Source organism: Prionailurus viverrinus, chromosome A1 (assembly GCF_022837055.1).
Source record: "Prionailurus viverrinus isolate Anna chromosome A1, UM_Priviv_1.0, whole genome shotgun sequence".
NCBI lineage: Eukaryota > Metazoa > Chordata > Mammalia > Carnivora > Felidae > Prionailurus > Prionailurus viverrinus.
In genome coordinates, this window is record NC_062561.1 from 180,864,093 (window position 1) to 180,885,297 (window position 21,205).

The 21,205-nt window shown below is 43.2% G+C and overlaps 1 protein-coding gene across 1 annotated transcript in view; it reads left to right on the top strand.

Moving 5' to 3' along the window:
* The window catches only part of SLIT3 (slit guidance ligand 3), a 594,639-nt gene that overhangs the window by 96,230 nt on the left and 477,204 nt on the right, over positions 1 to 21,205 (top strand). Inside the window, exon 4 of the mRNA XM_047873095.1 lies at positions 5,519 to 5,590. Within this exon, the coding sequence (XP_047729051.1) occupies positions 5,519 to 5,590 (72 nt within the window). The remainder of the gene's footprint in view (positions 1 to 5,518; positions 5,591 to 21,205) is intronic.

The following is a 21,205-nucleotide window of genomic DNA, read 5'->3' on the forward strand; positions in this document are numbered from 1 at the left end:
TTATTCATGAAACTCAACAGACCCTTCCTGAAGCACCACCCTCTTGCATGCCTGGGGCTTTGTGGGCTAAAGTTGGGATCGCAGGGAGACATTAGATGCATATTCTACACTTGAGGACCTTTAGAGTTTCCTGGGAAGATGAGACTCATACATTAGGTGATAAGACAGTCTATAATGAAGAGCTAAACTAAATACTATCATTATCCGTGGCAGCCAGGAGCACAGACTTCACATCAGGTGCCTGGGCTCAAATCCTGTCACCATGATTTTGGTCAAGTTGGTCTTTGGACAAGTGCTTTAACCATTTTAGGCTTCTGTTTCCTTATTATGGGGCTACTGAGAGTACTAGCCTCAAAGCATTTCCATGGGTAATGGGAAGCCCAGTGCTTCATGGTGGGATAGTTCATGTAAAGTGCTTAGTACAGTGCCTGAGTCATGGCTTTACTGTTATTACTAGCTGCTGATACTAGTTGTCAGAACATATTTGAGAGATCCCAGTAGCATAGAAATCTTGAATCTGAACACAGCACGTTCTGCATGCTGTCTCCCTTCTCTGTTCCTTTTGGCAGTGATTGGTAATCTCAGCTGATCAGTTACCCACTTAGCAGGAGCCCTGGGGGCCTGTTTTAACACCTCCACCCCTGGAACTCCTTTGGACTGTCAATGATGCCTCACATGCATCTCCTACACTCTAATACCATTCTCATCCTTAACCAGGTCCTCACACAGTCATGTGGATTGCGCAAGAGCCCTCATAATTAGTCTCCTTGCTTCCTTTTTCACTCTGCCAAATGAGATTTACTGCTATTCAAGAGGACTTTCCAAAACCCAAACCAGATGATCATTCCCTTGCTCACCCCTCTCCTGTGGCTTCCCATTACTCCCAGGAAACAACCGAACCCAGATCCTTTATCATTACCCATGAGGGCCCTTGCTGTAAGACCTCTGCCTGGCTCTGCAGCTTCATTACTTCTCCTTCTCATGTCCTCTCTGGAATCCAGCGGTGCAGCCTACTTTCCAGGGGCCCCTTGGTGTCGTGGCCCTCCGTAGACATACAAAAGTGTAGAACTCTTCGTCCCTGTCCCTTAAAGAGTTGTACTCCTGCTTCAAAAGTAAATTCCAGCCACTTCCTTTTGGAAGCCCTCCTTTACCAGGTCTGGGTTAGCTGGCCCTCCTCTGTACTCCCATGATACCTTTGTTTTCCTGTCTTCTCCACTAGCACCTGATATTCGGAAGGGAATATTCTTACTCATCTTCATACATTCCTATTGAGAAAGGACTGACGAGATGAATGGATGGTGGTTGGATGGAAAGGTGGGTAGATGGATGATTGAAGGGATAGATGAATGGACAAATTCAACAAAAAAAGTGGCAAAATATCGAATCAGATCTTACACCCAGGTACCTCCAGAAAGGTGATCAGCAGTACTGCAGTGCTTCATGGTTCAGGCTGAAAAGCAGTATGACCTTGCAACTCACAGCCTGTGGGCTTTTGACATTGATGCTGCCCATTGTTCTAGCAGGTAAAGCTGAAAAAGAGTGCTGATCTCTGAGGGACGGGGGGATAGCCAGGAGGGCTTTATCTTATCACTGACCTGGCCTATGGTTGGTGTCAATCCCCTCAGGTCTGCCCTCATATGAGTCCCATTTGGTCCTTTTCATCCAGGCCTGATGGATCTGTTTTCAGCTTGAACCACAGCAGGAGAGTTTCACCTCTGGATACAGGGTGACAGAGCAGTGGATGACATGAGGGATGGAGGGCATCATGGCCACAGCCCCTGTCTGCAGCCCAGTGCTTCCCTGTTCCTCTACCAGGAGAACGACACATTGTTGTACTATTCATTTTCCTGCTCAGGAGCTGCTCTATAGCAGCCACGTGGGAAATGCACTTTATGCAGCTTGGAGCCTCCATCAGCCCTTCAAGGAAGACCTTTCAGCTGGCTCAGTTTGCTAAGTAAACGTGAATAAACCCTGGAATGAACTGGAAATGAAATGGAGCATCAGACTCCTTGTGATAGGGAGAACCAGCATGAGGCCCGCCCAAGCTGAAGCGGAAAAACCCAGAGGCTCTGGGAGAACAAGCCGGGTCCAGCTGCCCTGGAAGCCTCATCAGGGTTTATGAAGCAGCAGGCAGAGCACAATTGGCTCAGTTTGGTTGTGTTTTTATTTTTGTCCAGCCACAAATACTGAAAAATGATTCCTTCCCTTCCTGGAGCTTTGGAGCCAAGCTGGTTTTATTTTTAGCTTCAACTCTGGTTTAGGGCTTTTAGCACACTAAACACCCTACCCACTGCAGGCCTCGGTGGGCTGAATTTTAGGATTTTTGCCTAGACTGAAGTGTTGGTCGTCTGAATATAACTGTCACCCGGCTCTGTGCAGCTGTGACAATAGAGGGTGGTTCCAGACAGACACGTAGAGACCCAATTCTGGCCTTAGGGACCTCCAAGAGAGTTCTTTTCAGGAAGGGAAATGTATTCAGGATGTATGGTTGTCTGAGCTGGGGCTGAGAAGGTGGTAACCCTGAATGAAAGGAAGGAAAGGGGGGAGGAGAAAGAAGAAAGGAAAAGAGGAAGGGAACTGTCAGTTATTACAAGGCTTTAAGAGGTTAGTGGTTCAGAACTTGGGCGCTGGAGGCAGACTGCCTGGGTTCAGATGCTGACCCTACCACTTCCTAACACTGGCCTTGTGGAATATACTCATCCTCTCCAGGCATCGGCGTCCTCATCTATGAGATGTGGGTAGTAATGACGCCCGCTTCCAAGCTCTCCTGCCTGTGATTGTGCCCATCCAGCATGTAGCATAGCATCTGATGTGCAGTTAGGACTGCATCATTTTTATTATTATCTCCATGCTCTTATTGCAGTGGTAGACACTTGGGCACACACTGTGTCATTAAGAATTTCTGTAACCCAATGTATAGGGTTATTTTGAAGATGGAACACTGAGGTTCAGCAGGCCAGGTAACTACCCAAAAGTCCCACAGGGAGATCAAGATCTAGTTAGCCCTGAACCCAGCTTTAGCCAAAGTCATATCACCGCACCTTCTCTGGGATCAGTGCTCCCATATGACATCAAAGGACATATCACAGACTTATGGGAGGTGCTCTGAAGAGCAACTAGATTACCCATCACTCTTCTCTCCCCTGGGCTCCTCCTGTATTTCCATTTTAGTGACAGGAACATGAACAGTGGATACTGGGAGTGATCACTGGTCACAGGGCACCTGGGTGGCTCAGTTGGTTAAGCGTCTGACTTTGGCTCACGTCATGATCTCACAGTTTGTGAATTCAAGCCTTGCGTTAGGCCCGGTGCTGACAGCTCAGAGCCTGGAGCTTGCTTCAGATTCTGTGTCTCCCTCTCTCTGTCCCTCCCCTGCTTGTGCTCTGTCTCTCTCTACCAAAAATAAATAAACATTGGGGTGCCTGGGTGGCTTAGTTAAATGTCCATCTTTGGCTCAGGTCATGATCTCGTGATTCATGAGTTCAAGCCCCACGTTGGGCTCTGTACTGTCAGCTCAGAGCCTGGAGCCTACTTTGGATTGTGTGTCTCCTTCTCTCTCTGAACACCCCCCCCCCCCCACCTCTCGTGCTCTGTTTTTCTCTCTCTCTCTCTCTCTCTCTCAAAAATAAATAAACATTTAAAAATTTAAAAAAAAAAAAAAAAAGCAAACACTGGTCACACTCATGGAAACAGAAAGTAGAGTGCCAGCTATCAGGGACTGGGGTGGGGAGTTGTTCAATGGTGATAGTGTTTCAGTTCTGTGAGATGAAAAAGTTCTGGAGATCTGCACAACATTATGAATATACTTAACACCACTGAACTGTACACTTGAAAATGGTTAAGATGGAAAATTTCATGTTTTTGTTTTTTACCACAATTAATAAAACATTACAGAAGAGCACTAGTGTGGGAGTCATGCTGCTTTTGGGGTGTCGCTGGGAACTTGAGCTTATCCGTCCAACTTCTCAGCCTCTTGTCTGGTCTCCTTGCAGTCAGGGGGCCCACAAACAACATCACTGGACCACACCTGCCCACACATACTGTGAGCCCCTTCAGGGCTGAGCAGCACACTTCTGACAGGAGCCTTATTCTGGGGTCTTCAAAGCTCCTCTCTCACATGCTTTGCCCTTTCTGACCTCCTGCTTGTCCCCTGTCTCTTAGGAATTTTTGGCCATCAACCTGGGACAAAAGGGGGAAAGTAGCAAAATCCCCCCAGGGAAGCATGTCTGCTTGGCGTGGTGGAGAGAGTGTGGGCTTTGTGCAGAAGCAGGGAAGAAGCTCATCTTATCTTTTCTTCAGCTTGCTTAACTCTAAGATAGGATAGTATGGTTGTCCCAGGTAACGAAACGGGCAGCTCACTCCAAGCAAAAATTTCAACCAGGCTATAAACTGTTCTTTTGCTGCAGGAGATTCTGAGGATTCTGGGGACAGGTTTGGAGACACTGGTTTGGGCACTCACTGATGAGGTGTGTAAAGATGCTAGGACAGAGAGTCATGGGAGTGGGCAGGGATGAGGGTCTCCCTCTTGGCCTCCTACTCCCCAGAGAACAGCCTTCTTGGAGGCCACAGTAAGGGCTTGGTGTCCCTTGAAAACTCATGTGGCCTTCTTCACTGTTGGAATTAGCATTGACCATTCTCAGGAGAGCATGAGATTGGCTCTGTTGCTGCCATCCAATGTGGGCCATCCCTTCTGGGAGGACTTTACCTCCAGCCACATGGCTTGCCCAGACTGTGGTTTTTGACCCAAAGCTGACCGCTCCATTAGGCACAGCGGGGACAGTGCTCAGGGCCAACAATACTTTCAGAGGCCCATGAAAATGTTTTCATTTCTTTCAAAATTAGAAGGAAAAAAAAAGCCTTTCAGGTCAAAGTGAATGTTATAATATATAATATTAATATATTTTTATACCAACATAGTTATAAAATGTGATATTAATTTTTTATATAGAGTTAGGGGCATGCAAAAGCAAAAGTGCCAAGGGCCCATGAAAGTTATAATACAGACCCGCTCCAGGCTGGCAGGGATTCCATTTGGCCCCTTAACCCATGGCCTCTTCTGTTTCCATAGTAACTGCTATCTCCCTACTGCAACCACCACCACTATCTAGGATGAAATACTCTCTCTGGTATTTTATTTCTTTTTAGGGACCCATTTTGCATATCAGTTTCATCGCTTGGCAATTGCTACCTGGAGCACATGGCCAGAAAATTTCAAAAGCCTTGTCTGGAATCTGTGGGAAAGAATGGTGTGATCAATTAGTGATGTCTGTCCTAGGCTCTTGATGGGGAAGGGACAGCACACGTGCTGTGTTCTTGCCTTTGACTGACCTTTGCTTTGTATCTCCAACTTGACTGCAAGCCTTGCAAAACAGAATATGCCTTAACATGCTGTGCATCCCATGTTGAAATATCTAGAAAGTCTCTTAATACCTGTTGATTGATTGAAGTGAGTATCTGTGAATACTCTTAATCCATTTAATGTCTCCTGATACCCTTTCATTCTGTTCTTTATCTCTAGGCGCCTGAACAAGAATAAGCTCCAGGTCCTTCCGGAATTGCTTTTCCAGAATACACCAAAGCTCACCAGACTGTAAGTAGAGCCGAATTATGTTCTCTACCTGGTGTCCTGCCTGGCTTTGGTGATATGGATATTGTGGTTGCCTTTGTGAGTGGAGCCTGGTACCATGCAGAGCTTGGTAGTTAGGCCATATGTATGGAGACTAGGAGCTGGGCTTCAATATGGCGTGCCCCTACACTCCCCTCCACACCCGACTTTTGCTCCCATTCTTCAGATATCAGTGGCTTAAGTGGCCAATGAGGGCTGGTGGCTTGTGGTAGTAGATCTCTTCTTTGCAAAGAAGGACACACTGCCATTTAACATGGTCTGACCTCACCTCAGGGAAATGCCCTGGGGATGGGATTTGAGGTAGGTTTATTCAAAGGAGACACCAGTGGTCTCAGAGGGCATTGTATTGGACTGAACACTTTAACCTCACCATCCTGCATACCAGAACAACTCCAGCCCTTTGCCTGCTTCCTACCTCCGCCAGTCTGAGAACCCTGGGTCTGGAGATCTATGATTTTGTGGGAAAAGGAAGAAACATCTTAAATTTTGCTTTATCTTCTGGAATGGTCCAAGACATAATGCAGGGGGAATATTGGAGATGTTTCTGTGCATTTATTCAGTATGAGAGTTTGGAGGTTCAAGGAACTTGAGATGCACGTCAGAATGGAGATTGCGGTTGGCGTATTGTGGGTATTAGGCAAGTGTTAATTAATTGACAGTGAATGGCTCTATGATTCTGAGCCTATAAGTCATACTGGCAGTGACTCGTGTAGTTCATGGGGTGAACTGGGTTGGCCCAAGCCTTGATTTTCTGAATGGAGTGACAGTGTCTGGCTGCTTAGTAGCCAAGCAGTGAGATTTACAGCCTGGGTGGGAAGACTGTAACATTACTGGGGAGGCTCCAAACTTGTGGCCACCATTTACATTCCCAGTGGCTGTGTTTAATACCTATTTATGCAGTCAAACAATGCATGTAGGCTCCAGGATACATTGGGAAATACAAAACACATGTCAGTGTGTGTGCTTAAGAATGAGTTCTGAATTAGGAGTCTGTATCTATATCTATATCTGTGTGTGCATACACAGAAAGAGACTATATACATAAATGTATTTTAAAGGACACTTTGTTGGAACAGGAACCACAAGGGTTGGCTGGTGTTTAAGTGGTACAGCAGCGTTGTTCGCCTTCTCTAGGACACACCTGTACCTTGTCAAGGTCTTCTCATGCTGTGTACTGCATTTCTCTAGCTCGGTCCACCTGGCTGACTTTGCTATCTGTGGGGAAGAGTATGCCCCCCTTTTCACCTTTCCACACTGAATCCATCTTGATGGGCATGAGGATGACTAAAGTGATGTTCAGCAGCCTGAGCGTCTAGCTGAGCTGGATAAACAATACTAAATGGGCATATGGGGAAACAACCTGGTTTTTAATTTCCTCTTCCTATGTAGTTCTTTCCTTACATGCTCACCTAATAGCTGTCTTTCCACCCAGCACCACATTGTGCCTTTTCAACCTGCTCCTAAATAATGCTGACTCTAAGCTCTTCATCTGGAATCTCAGCATCACATTCTAAGCAAACAGAAGGTGTCTGTGGGGCTGGGGCTGCTGGAAAGCTTTGAGCAGGTGGGGTCTGAGTGTTCCACTTGTTGCAGGGTGTCAAGCGGGCTGGTTCTTGCTCATGGAACATGGCCTCATAGCTGCTCCCATCAGATGATGCCCATTTTGTGTGAGGCTGCTTTTGATGCAGGCAGAGGAGGAATTTCAGGCAGTGATAACAGGTCTCTGAGATGCTGGGGTCCAGGCCCAGGCAGGCAGCCTAGGGCATGGGAACCCCCAGGGTGGTATCCTGTCACTTTCTGAGAGAGGTTGGGGGAGTCATTTTCCCTTCTGTGCCTGAATATCCCCATCAGTATAAGGCTGACACTCCTCTTCCCTTTTATCTTCCTCGCCAAGGAGCTGTGAGTATCAGATGAGATCATAGTGTGTGTGCATTTGTTTTCTAGGGTTTACAGTGAGGGGTGAGTGTAATTACCAAGATAACTAGTGTTACTCCCGCACTTCCCATTTTCTCAGCTTTGCTCTCTGATCTCTTTCTTCCGGATGCACGAAGACACTGGCAGTTGCTATGGGCACTGAGGTGGATGACTCTGAGCTTTTGCTTCAAGCCAGAGAGCTGCAGCTGGGAGTGCAGCTGCAGCAGGCACGACATTTGACTCAGTCTGTTATCTGTCCTGCTCCAGGTCCTAGCTAGGCACAGAAGTGGGCACACATAAGCACTCAGTGAATGGGTAGATGAATAAGTGAAGGATATAGGCCTAAGTATTATAAACAGTGCCCTTAGGGAGCTTTGGTTCTTTTATCCTTCATTCATTCATTCCCTCATTCATTTATTCAGTAAGCTCTTCCTCTGTGCTTGTTCCAACCTGGCCTCTGCTGGGTTTTCAGGTACAGACATGAAGGATGCCCATTTCTCTGTATGCCTCATCATGACACATTCTGAATGGCTGCCAAAAAGCTTAGGCTAAATATAATTTTTTTTTTTATTTAAGCAACTATATTAACTCAGGTTTCGGCTATAATCTGCAATCTCTTTTTTCTCTCTGGGCTTGATCTTTGATTTTTCTTAATGGCCCTATTGTGTCTTTGTCTTATTTTGCAGGGTACAAATTAGAAATCAATAAATGTGCAATCATGGGTGTGTATACATATGTCACTAGCTCTGTAAAGGAGTGTTGCATCTCAATAGACACAGTGAACCATTTTCCAGGGAATGCTAAATGTGGGTACTGTGTGGCTGTCTACTCCGTAGCATGCCATGTTGGATAAGTAGCAATTCTGGACACGCCTTTTCCTTTCTTATTAGATCTGTAGACAAAAACTGCTTAATACTCACTATTTATCCAAAGAATACCTTTTGTTAAGGCTATGGATGTGTAATAAGATGTTTGGAGGAGTGATGGGAAAGGGAAATAATATTTGTTGGAAACCTGCTATTATAATAACACTACTAACCACTAAGTGACAGAAATGTGACTAAAATTAGTTTAATCCAAAGAGGAAAGATACTGGTTTATATGCCTGGAAAGTTCAGGGACAGTTATGGACAGCTTCAGGAACAACTGGATCCAGGGGCTTGGTGAAGTTATTGGGACTTCATGTCACTCCTTACATCTTTTGTAGCAGTGCACGTGATGGTGAACAAAAGCAGAAGACCCAGGGTACTAATCTGGCAATCCGTGTGGAGTCAACAGTCCTTCAGAAAAGAACCAGTGGTAGATTGCTTAGCTTGGTGACATGTCCATGTCTGAGCACATCGTTATTGCCAGTGAGGTGGTGTCCTCTGACCAGTCAAGTTTTGGAAATGGGTTCATCCCACTTGTTTGGGGATGAGAGTTTCCAGGGCTTGGGAATGGGTTTCCCAAAAGAAAGAAAAATTCTGTTATCCAAAGATGGGGGAAATGATGCCAAACTTGAAAACAACAGATGTTGGGGCGCCTGGGTGGTGCAGTCGGTTAAGCGTCCGACTTCAGCCAGGTCATGATCTCGCGGTCTGTGAGTTCGAGCCCCGCGTCAGGCTCTGGGCTGATGGCTCAGAGCCTGGAGCCTGTTTCCGATTCTGTGTCTCCCTCTCTCTCTGCCCCTCCCCCGTTCATGCTCTGCCTCTCTCTCTGCCCCCAAAATAAATAAACGTTGAAAAAAAAAAAAAGAAAACAACAGATGTCTACAAATTCATTGAGCAACGACTCTGGGCAGTCTGCTGTGCTTTAACTGAATGCGTTGGATCCTCAGAAACACTTCAAGGTAATAACAATTGCAAACCCATTGGCTGGCAGGTAGTGTTCTGAGCACTTGAGGTATAATTCATTTGATACTCCTTACAGCCCTGTGGGGTGATACTATGACTAACATTATTCTATAGATGTGAAACTGAGGCTTAAAGAAGTTAAGAACTTGCCTGATATCCTACAAGTACTTAGTGACAGAACCAGAGTTCACATTTGGGTAATCTGACTCTGGAGTCTGTGCCGTTTTTCTACTATAGACAGCAACCTGCCTCATTCCTCCCATTTTATAGTAGAGGCAACTAAAACTCAGAGTTTAAATTACTTACTCATATAGCCCACATTTCTAAGAAGTAACACTACCCTGGGGACTTTGCCTCAATGCTCAGACTTAACCTTTACACTAATCCTATAGAGAGAATCATTATCACATCTACTTCTGAGGCTGAGAGGGGTTATCTAACTTACCCCATTGCTGTATAACCAGGATACAATGGAACTGGGACTCAGATGTGTGTCTGTGTCACTGCAGAGTCCTTCGGTTTTCTACTATGCCAAGCTAGCTATTGTGGAGACCTAAAATGATGATAAAAAGGATTGATAATGGACCTGTCATATGTCCAAGTGCTTCTGTCAGGCCTTGCTGACCACTCTACCCCCATCCACCCTCAGATCCAGCACCAGTAATTCATTGATCCATATGTATATTAATGGTGTACCTGTCCTCTTCCTGTTTTCAAGCACACAGAGAACAGGACAGAGAATCCTAGAGCTTGGGAGTGCCCTGAAGATTAGGTAACATCACTGTGGTCTGTAAAGGGCCAGCAAGGTCTCTGCCATGCCTTGGGCACTCAATAAAATAAATATTAGTTTCCCCCCATCCTGACATAGATCAGAAGGTTCTCAAGTGTTGGGATTATGTTACTGCTCCTCCTAAGTTCCCTACCACTCCTGACTCAGAGCTGGGCATAGGAGGTGGCAGTAGAGTGGAGGGCTTAAGGGGCTGTGAGCTCGTGGACAAGTCACTTAATTTTCCTGGGTCTCAGGTTCATCATCAGTACAATAAACAAGAGAACCTACTTCTCTACATTGTTATGAGGATAGATGGAAGTGGCCCATGGGCAGCCTTCAGCATTGACTGTAGCACATAGCAAGTGCTCAATGAAAGATGTCTGTGGTCGACTTTGCTGGCCGACTGAGGTGAGCAGTGCATATGCTATGGCTCTGGCATCGGTGGTGTCAACACTTCAGCACCTGACAGGGTTCAGGCTCCAAGAGAGATGAAGAGAGATGAAGAGAGATGAAGAGAGATGAAGATGAGGCGGTGGTGCCCTTGAAGTGTGAAGATCCTGGTGTTCAGAATGGTCCTCCACCACCCACAAGCTCTGTGGCCTAAGACATGTTACTTTCCCTCTCTGGGCCTCAGTTGTCTCATCCAGACAGGATGGCACAGAGCATGGTCTGTTACATGGTCTATAGGTTATTAATTTCTCCTTCTTTGTGTCCCCTTCCAGCTTTCTCTTTCACCTACCCATGGGAGAGGGAGTGAGGGATTTCTGGTTTTTTGGAGGTTAAAGGGTTAATGTTGCCAGAAATCCTTAGAAGGGGCAGAAGACAAGGTGAAAACAGTGATTGAATGTCCTCTGCATTCTACTCATTAAAGAGCTTTAAGGAGATGAGGGGCACAGTGGTTCACAGCCGGTTTTTAAGAGTTGGACTTTGCCATATGAGGATGAGCGGGCCCCTCTGTTCTGGATTCATGTCCAAAGAGCTCATTCAGTGTTTGGTAGTGGTTTTCAACCTGTCGCTGAATAAGCAGCTTGATAGCAGCAGCACAGAGGCCTCCAATTATTCTCCACTCAGTTCTACGAGGTATTTGACAGCTTTAAAAACATGCCATTGGGGTTAAACCCCCTGGCCCTCACTCACATCTGCAGAGTTGCAAGAGACTTGGAAGGTTAATCCCTCAGGCCTCTGAAAACACTCTGAAGTGTGGCCAGCCAACTAGCCCCAAGTCACTGGGGCTGTTGTCATGGTGGAGCACCATCCCTCCCAGAAGTAAAGGCTGTAAAACCTCAGTTTCCAGGGAACTTCCTTCCAATGAGGGAGACCTCCTCTGAACTCTCCTCTCTGCTTGCTTGTACCTCTCCTTCCTTTTCTCCATCGCCCCGTCTTGTCACTGCCTTGCGTGTACGTGCCATGTACTCCCCCACACACAGAAAGTTGCATTCAGCAAGGTGGTCCAGTGCCACTTTGAGGCAGCCCAGTGTGAGAGTAAAGAATGTGGCCTTTGGAGCCGTACACACCTGGGTTGGGGTCCTACCCTCTGGTGACCCTGAGCAAGTGACTTCAACTTTCTCAGCCTCGGGTTGATTCACTGTGCAACAGAGGTCACAGCCACAGCTCCGGTATTTGTTTGCTTGGGCTGCCATAACAAAGTATCTCAGATGGGATGGCTTAAACAGCAGAAATTTGTTTTCTCATAGTTTGGATCCTGGAAGTTTGAGATCAGGGTGCTGGCAGGGTTGGTTTCCTGAGGCCTCTCTCCTTGTCTTAGAGCCAGTATCTTCCTGTGCCTCTACGTGCGGTTGTCCCTCTCTTCATGCTCAGCCATGGTGTTTCTTCCTCTTCTCATAAGGAAACCAGGCATACTGGCTCAGGGCTCCTCCCTAATGGGTGTGTTTTAACTTAATCACCTCTATAAAGACCTGATCTCTAAATACAGTCACATGCTGAAGGAATGGGTCCAAGGGCTTCAATTTTAGGGGGACACAGCAGCCCACAATAGTTCCCAAGTGCATATTACATCGGGTGCTTTGTGACCTGCTTCTATGTGAATCCTCCTTCTTCATCTCAGGTCTAGGAGGTGAGATACTATAATATTTCCTTTTTAGAGATGAAGAAACAGAGTCCTAAAGATTTGGACAGCTTGCCCAAGGTCACAGAGCCAGTAACTGGCAGAGCCAAAATTCAAACCCAAACTTGCCTGACTCCAGAGCCTACATTCCTTACTGTACTTATGGGAAGTTAATAACTAGTTAATATGCTGGGCACTTAGTAGAAGCTCAGTTAATGTTTGTTCCTTTATGTCTTTGAAGCCCTCAGTGGGCCGAGACGTGTTGAGTGACTGGGGCCCCATACCTCTAGGTAGTACCTTTTGCAGTTCGTAGATCCTTTTGTAGCCACCTTTAGTCTTCCAGTTCTACACTAAACTTGAAAACATAACTACATGCAATATGTGTCACCATAAAACTCTATATCAATGTGAAACAATACTATAAAAGTGAAACACCAGTGGAGAAAACAAAAACCATACTACCCAGTTTTCTAGCAGAGTTGTTATCTGATGTGGTGAAATGATAATAGGGCGATGGGGAAACCAATCCATCAGGATGGTGGGGGGTTCAGAACCGCCTGCCTGCTGGGAGCTGCATCCCAGAGACCCGCTCCCCCTGTGCTGGCCTAGCCCTCAGAGGCCAGGGACGGGCCAGCCTCACCGTTGCAGACGTGGGGTCATTTTTTCCAGGGGCACAGCCACTAAAAGCTCATGGAAAATCTCCCTGCAAACTGGAGCTCCGTTCCCTACTCCCTCTCCATTCCCCCACCCCCTGAACACTGCAGTGAGGCCTCAGCCTTCTGTTTGTGTTATGCCATGCTCTGTCCGCTGCGGTTTCATCATGTGCTTGAGGACAGGTTAGCTTTAATCTGCATGTGGACAGATAATGGATTACAATGGGTGCCGTGGCACTCTTGGGATTTCTGTTTTGCGTGATTTGCTCGTGCTTTAACCTAGAGCTAGGAAAGAAGGCATGGAAGGTTTCTTTTCTCCTCCACTGAGGCTTTATCCAGCTGAACACAAGTCTGTTGTCTATCCACAGAGTTGATTACAAGGCTAATACAATGAATTGTCTTGTAGACTCTTAAATGATAGAATTTTAGAGGTAGGAATTAAAGTTATCCAGGCCAGAATTTCTCAAACTTCTCTGAGCATCTGAACACCTGGGAATCTTATTAAAATGTGAATTCTGGTTCTGTAGTTCTGAGGTGGGACCTAGGAGTCTGTGTTTATAACAAACTTCCAGGTGATGCTCCTGGCCTAGGACCACATTTGGTGAGCAAGGATCTAAGTTCCATTGCTTCTCAAGCTTAGCACATGGAAAAAAAAAAAATCTCTTGAGGTGCTGGTTAAAATGCTGATTCCCAGTCTGTGTAACCAAGACATCTAGTTCATGAGATCTGGAATGGACCCAGGATTCTGACCTTATAAATAGGCAACCTACACCTTTGGTGTATGTCACCCATGGGTATACTTTGAGAAACGCTGATCTATTATAAACCCTATTATTTTATAGATTGGGGAACAGGCAAACAACCAAACATTTCTTGAGCACCTACTATGTACTAGGCACCTTATGCGTATGTAGTCTTCTTTAGTCTTCCTGAAGTGTAGATATTTTTATGCCTACTGTACAGATGATAAAACTGAGGCTTAAGAGTTTAACTAAGTCACCAGGAATAAACCCAGGCTTTTCTGACCTCCAATTCTGTGGGTTGTTTTCTACCTTATCATGTGCCCCTGTGCTGAAACACACCTTAAAGAAGAGAGAGGAAAAACAATCATGGATATCTGAAGGTTTCAAGGTTCTGTATTTTGTACTTTTATGCTTATATGAGCCTCTGTGAGCACGTGCTCATATCTGAGATCTAAAGTATTAAGACTTGAAATATTAAAACAGAAAATTTATAGACTCAAATGCATGTGTGCGAGTAGAACTTTCTAAATTCCCTACAATGTATCAAAGTTAGAGTTGGGTTTTATATTTTAAAACTCTTTGGCCCTTTGGGCCAACAGAAGAACTTTCTAAAGTGATCAGGTAATACTTATACTGAGAACATTCTACCAGCTTGAAAAGTTTTTTTTTTTTTTCCAGAAAGAAAGAAAACCAAGCTGTGACTTTACAATGCTTTGGAATTACAGAATATGCTTGTAATTTTTACAATTCTGCACAGACTTCTTTGCCACATCTGGTTGATATTACTGGCAGGGATATATGGGGGAATAAACCATAGGCTGGAATGTGAAACATCCCACAAAATGAGTTTCTTATAGGTTGCTGCATAAAACATTTTGATTCTCCTTTTCTTTGGAAGTATGGCTTAAGTGATTTCATGGATTTAGTATTTTCTTTGGTTTGAAGGTAGGAGGTTTTGCTGGTCTACCTGGTGGGGGTTCCAAGGTGGCTTTCTGAAGATGTGTGCAAAGGGTTACCTATTCTATAGTCATGCCATGGATCACGGTGAGGAAAGTAACCCTTGAAGGTCAGACCGACACTGGACACTGGTGATGATGGTGAAACCCTGGGGCCAGCTGAATTGCTACAGAAAAGGGGAGAATGTCGAAAAAAAAGGTTATATGTATAAGGGCTTCAGAAAACCTCTTGAATTTTAGTTCTGATGGTGCATTAAACAGCTCACAGCAAGAAGAGCTCAGCTCCTTGCACATACAGCCGGAAGCCTTCATATGTCGGTGTGTTCTCTGTGCTATATGTGAAAACAGTGAGTTGAGAAGGTGGAAAAATAAAACAAACACCCAGCTGATACCTGGCACATAGTCCATTCCCTGTTGGGGACATTCCTGCCCAATTCCTAGGAAGAGAACTGTGTGAGCAGGGACAACTAAAACATTCATTAAACACCTACTGTGTGTGTGTGTGTGTGTGTGTGTGTGTGTGTGTGTGTGTGTGTCTGCAATGTGCTGGTTGTTGGGATGCTGAGTATAGAATGCAGACATGTCTAATCTGAGCCCAGAGGGTGTGAGGATGGGCTTCTTGCCACCTGGCTTCTTCTCAGACTTCCTTGGCTGGGACCCACCTGCAGAGTTGGAACCTCTCTGTACAACACCATGTGCTGCTCTCAGCACCTTGTGGCATGTGGTAGAGTCAGCTAGCCTCAGCGGGTCTGTGTGGCCAGCACCAAGGGTACTCACATAAAGACTGTGCTCTCAGTGGCAACTTAGCCCATTATTGAGAATGAGAACCAGAGGCCAGCCTATGTGCATACCCGGGGATCCTTGTTCCCCTTATCTGGAGTTAAAAACTGTCAAGGGAATTGAAAATGTCTGGGAAATATCACATTATATATAGAAAAATATAAGTCTTTTGAAGTGGGCCGACCCCAAACACACGTTCTTCAATTGCCTGAATGATGCAAATGTACCCACATCTAATAATCGTGAATTATTTGTTCTTGAATCACGTTCAGCATCAACAGAAACATTTCTAAGAGCCTAATTATCCCTCATTTCCAACCAACATTTTGGAATCTTTCCAGGGGACAAATAGTGTTTTAATTTGATGCCCAAATTCTAGCATAATTTCAAATTATCAAAAAAAAAATAATAAAAGACGTCTGTAACTTTGACTTTCTTTTATCTTTTCTGCGGGCTCAGTATCCTATATGTTGAACATTAATCTTCACTTGTAAGGTTTTCAGTCCATTTACAAAGTCCTGGAGATTGAAGATTGTAATGAAAATGTTTATGCCCTATTAACAACAAAACTGTGCTAACACAGTACTGTCTAAGCCAAATAAAAAATGGAGAAGTTTGAGGGGACAGTTCAAGAAGGAAGCATAGGAAGATCCTGAACTCACCTCTTTCCATAGACATGCCAAATATATAGCTACATATAGAACAATCCTCTATGAAAAAGACCTGAAAACTAGCTGAACAGCTCCTCCACAACAAAGGATAAAAAGGCCACATAGAGATGATTAGGAAAGAGAGAGATATGGTCTTGCCAAAAGTCCCACCCCTAGTTAGGAGTAACCCACTACTGGGAGGGGTCCTATAAATATAGATTGTATCCATAAGGAGCAAGGGGTTCAAACGCCACATTAGGCACCCCAGTCATTAGGACCTGGGCTGGAGAAATGAGCCTCCAAAATATATGGCTTTAAAAACCAATGGGGCTTATGTCCAGGAGACCTAAAGGGCTGTAGGATACTGAGACTCCACTCTTAAAGGGCTCACACAGATTCACTCACCCCAGGACCCAGCTCAAAAGCAGCAAGCTGAAAAGCACCTAGACTATATGTGAAGGAAATTCATTGGCTAAGCTTAAAGGGTCTGCCAGAGGAGTAGAGGTCTGTTGGAACTCTCTCCAGGGACAGACACATGGGAAGGCACCATTTTTGCATTCTCCCTCCACCTTGCTACCTTGTCCCACACCCCGTGCTGTCCTGCAGCCCTGCCAAACCCAGTAAGTGGGCTCATCCCAGCCTAGCATGCCCCCACAGCCCTACTTTGCCAAACCTGGGGGGACCTCTTGCCCTAGGCCACTTCTCTGCCATGACCCCACCTTGCAAAACTCACTTGGCAGGCTCATTACAGTCTGGCACTCTCCTATAACCTCAAAGTTAGCAGGTGTGCACATTCCACACAGGGAATGCCCCTTGAATGCTTGGCTTTGAAGCCAGGTGTACTAGCATTTCTGGGCCCCACAGAACTGAGATAATAGAAGAGTTAGTTCTTATAAGGCTATGACACCCAGGGCATTGCACAGACATCAGACTGAAATTTACCTCCAGGCTTCCTGTGACCACTTCTTAAAATTAGGAGAGGTATCTGCTTTGTCTAATACACAGAAAAAAACACAGAGAGTCAAGCAAAACAAGGCAACAGAAGAATATGTTCCACATGAAAGAACAAGATAAAACTCCAGGAAACATTCTTAATGAAATGGAGATAAGTAATTTACTTGATGAAGAGTTCAAAATATGGTCATAAAGATGCTCACAAAAAGAAATAAAGGAAGAAAAGAAAAGAAAAGCAAAAGATGCTCACCAATCTCAGGACAAGAATGGATGAACACAGAGAGAATTGTAAGGAAGAGATAGAAAATATAAGAAAGTACCAAACAGAAGTCACAGAGTTGAAGACTATAGTAACTGAACTGAAAAATACACTGAGGGGTTCAACAGCAGACCAGATGAAGCAATAGAATAAATCAGTGACCTGAAGACAGAGCAGTGGAACTTACCCGGAGCAGCAAAAAGAAAAAGGAATTTTAAAAAGTGAAGATAGCTTAAGGCACCTATGGCACAAATCAAATAGATCAACATTCACATAATAGGGAGCTCCAGGAAGAGGAGAGAGATAAAGGGACCTAAAACTTATTTGAAGAAATAATGGCTGGAAACGTTACTAACCTGGGGAAAGAAACAGACATCCAGATGCAAGAATCCCAGAAACTCCCTAATAAGAGAAATCAAAGGGACCCACACCAAGGCACCTTATAATTCAGGTGTCAAAAGGTAAAGATAAAGAAAAAATATTAAAAACAGCAAGGAAAAAACAATGTTTTACATACAAGGGAACCCCCATAAGACTATCAATTGAGTTTGGGGCACCTGCATGGCTCTGTTGGCTAAGTGCCTGACTTCAGCTCAGGTCACGATCTCATGGTTCATGGGTTCGAGCCCTGCATCAGGCTCTGTGCTGACAGCTCAGAGCCTGGAGCCTGCTTCAGATTCTGTGTCTCCCTCTCTTTCTGCACCTCCACCTCTCTGTTCATTCTCTGTCTCTGTCTCATTCTCTCTCTCAAAAATAAATAAAAACATTTAAAAAAATTTTAAGACTATCAGTTGAGTTTTCAGCAGAAATTTTGCAGGCCATAAGGGAGGGGCATGATATATTCAAAGTACTGAAACTTCCAACAAGAATACTCAACCCAGCGAGGTTACCATATAAAAGGAGAGAAGAATTTTTCAAACAAGCAAAAACTAAAGGAATTCACCACTAATAAGCCAGACTCACAAGAAATGTTAAAGGGACTTCTTTTTAAGCCAAAAAGAAAGGACACTAATTATTAACAAGAAAAAATATGAAAGCAAAAATTCTCACTGGTAAAAGTAAATATATAGTAAATGTAGTGGACAAATCACTTATAAAGCTACCATGAAGAGTAAAAGACAAGGTAGTAAAACTAACTATTAAAAATTAGTTAAGAGATAACACAAAATAAAAATATGTAAAATATGACATCAAAACATAAAATGTAGGAGAGAAGAGTAAAAATGTAGTTCTAGAATGCATTTAGACTTAACTTTCTATCAACTTAGAATATCTACATCCGTATGTCTGTATATCTATATCTATATATACATACATACACACATACATACATACGTACGCACATACATACATATGTGTGTATGTGTGTATGTTTGTGTGTGTGTGTATACAGATACACAGAAGATAATGAGAATGGAGTTGGAAAATAACACTAAAAAATGGCATCAAGCCACAAGGGAAGAAAGCAATAGGGTAAAAGAACAGAGAGGAGCTACAAAACAGCCAGTAAACAGTGAACAAAATGGCAAGAAGTACATACCTATCTATAATTACCTTAAATATAAATGGACTAAATTCTCCAATCAAAAGACATAGAGTAGCTGAATGGATATACATACATACATACATACATACATACATACATACATAAGACCCAATATATGCTGCCTGGAAAAGACTCAACTCTGAAATAAGGACACCTACAGACTGAAAGTGAGGCATGGAAAAAAAAAAAGATGTTTGTGCAAGTGGAAACCAAAAGAAAACTGGGGTAACTATACTTATATCACAAAATAGGCTTTAAAACAAAGACTGTAATTGAAGAAAAAACGGGCATTACCTAATGATGAAGGAGTTAATCCAGCAAGAAGAAATAACATTTGTAAATATTTATGAACCAACCTAGGAGAACCTAATACATAGAAAGTAAGTATTAACAGACCTAAAAATAAATCAATAGTAATATAATAATAGTAGGGGATTTTAGTACCTACTTAAGTCAATGGATAGATCACATAGATGTAAAATCAATAAGGAAACATCAGCCTTAACACATTAAATCAGTTGGGCTTAATAGGTATATACAGAACATTTCACCCAAAAGGAGCAGAGTGCACATTCTTCTCCAGTGCACATAGAACTTCTCCAGGATAGATCATAGGTTAGGCCACAAAACAAGTCTCAATAAATTTAAGAAAATTGGAATCATATCAGGTATCCTTTCAGACCACAATAGTATGAAACTGGAAATGAATCACAAAAGAGAAAACCGAAAAAAATCACAATTATGTGGAGGTTAAACAATACTTTACTGAATAACCAATGGGTTAATGAAAAAAATTGAAGGACAAATTCAAAATACCTTGAGACAAATGAAAATGGGAATGCAACATACCAAAATCTAGATGCAGCAAAAGCAGTTCTAAGAGGGAGGTTCATAGCAGTATAGGCCTACTTCAAGAAAAAAGAAAAATCTCAAATTAACAATCTAGCTTTAAACCTTAAGAAACTAGAAAAAAGAGGAACAAATGAAGGCCAAAGTTAGTAGAAGGAGGGAAGTAATGAAGCTCAGAGCAGAAATTAATAAAATAGACACTAAAATGACAATAGAATCAATGAAACGAAGAGCTGATTGTTTGAAAAGGTAAATAAATTGATAAAGCTTTAGCTAGACTCACTAAGAAATAAAGTGATAGGGTTCAAATAAATGAAATCAGAAATGAAAGAAGATATATTACAACTGATACCACAGAAATATAAAGGGTCATAAAAGACTGCTATTAATAATTATTTGCCAACAAATTAAACAACCTAGAAGGAATAGATAAATTCCTAGAAACATACAATACTTCACAATCAATTCATGAAGAAAGAAGATCTGAGTAGACTGATTACTAGCAAGGATACTGAATCAGTAATCAAAAACCTCCCAACAAATAAAAGTTTATGCTTCACTGGTAAGTTCTACCATACAAAGATTTTATACCTATATATCTCAAAGTCTTCCAAAAACACTGAAGAGGAGGAAATGCTTTCAAACTCATTTTACACAGACAGCATTACCCTGATACCAAAACCAGACAAGAAAACCACAAAAAAAGGAAAATTACAGGAATATATCCCCAATGGATATAGATGCAAAAATCCTCAACAAAATATTACCAAGCCAAATTAGATAATTCATTGACAGGATCATACACCATAATCAAGTGGAGATTTATTCCAGTGGAGATTTAATCCAAGGATGCAGGGATGGCTAATATTCACAGGTCAATTAATGTGATATACCACATCAACAAAGTGAAGGATAAAAATCATATGATTATCTCAGTGGATGTAGAAAAAGCATTTGACAAAATTCACCATCGATTTATGGTAAAAACTCTCAACAAAGCAGGTATATAGGGAATGCACCTCAACATAACAAAGGCTGTTTTGACAAACCCACAGCTAACATCATACTCAATGGGCAAATCTGAAAGCTTTTCCTCTAAGATCAGGAACAAGACAGGATACCTGCTCTTGCCACTTTTATTCAACATAATATTGGAAGTCCTAGCCAGAGCAGTTAGGAAGTAAAAGAAATAAAAGTCATTGAAAACAGAAAGGAAGAAGTAAAACTCACACTATTTGTGGAGGCCATGACATCGTATATAGTAAACCCTAATATCACCACTAAAATTGTTAGAACTAATAAATTCAGTAAAGTTTCAGGGTACAAAGTCAATATACAAAATTTTTTTGCATTTTAATACACTAACAAAAACTACCTGAAAGAGACATTAAGAAAACTGTCCCATCTATAATTGAATTAAAAAAATAAAATGCCTAGGAATAAATTTAACCAAGGAGGTGAAAGACCTGTACACTGAAAAGTACAAGACATTAGTGAAAGAAATTAGAGAAGGCACAAATAAAATATTTCTTGGTTATGGCGTGGAAGAATTATATTGTTAAAATGTCCATATCACCCAAAGCAATTTACAGATTCAGTGCAACCCCTA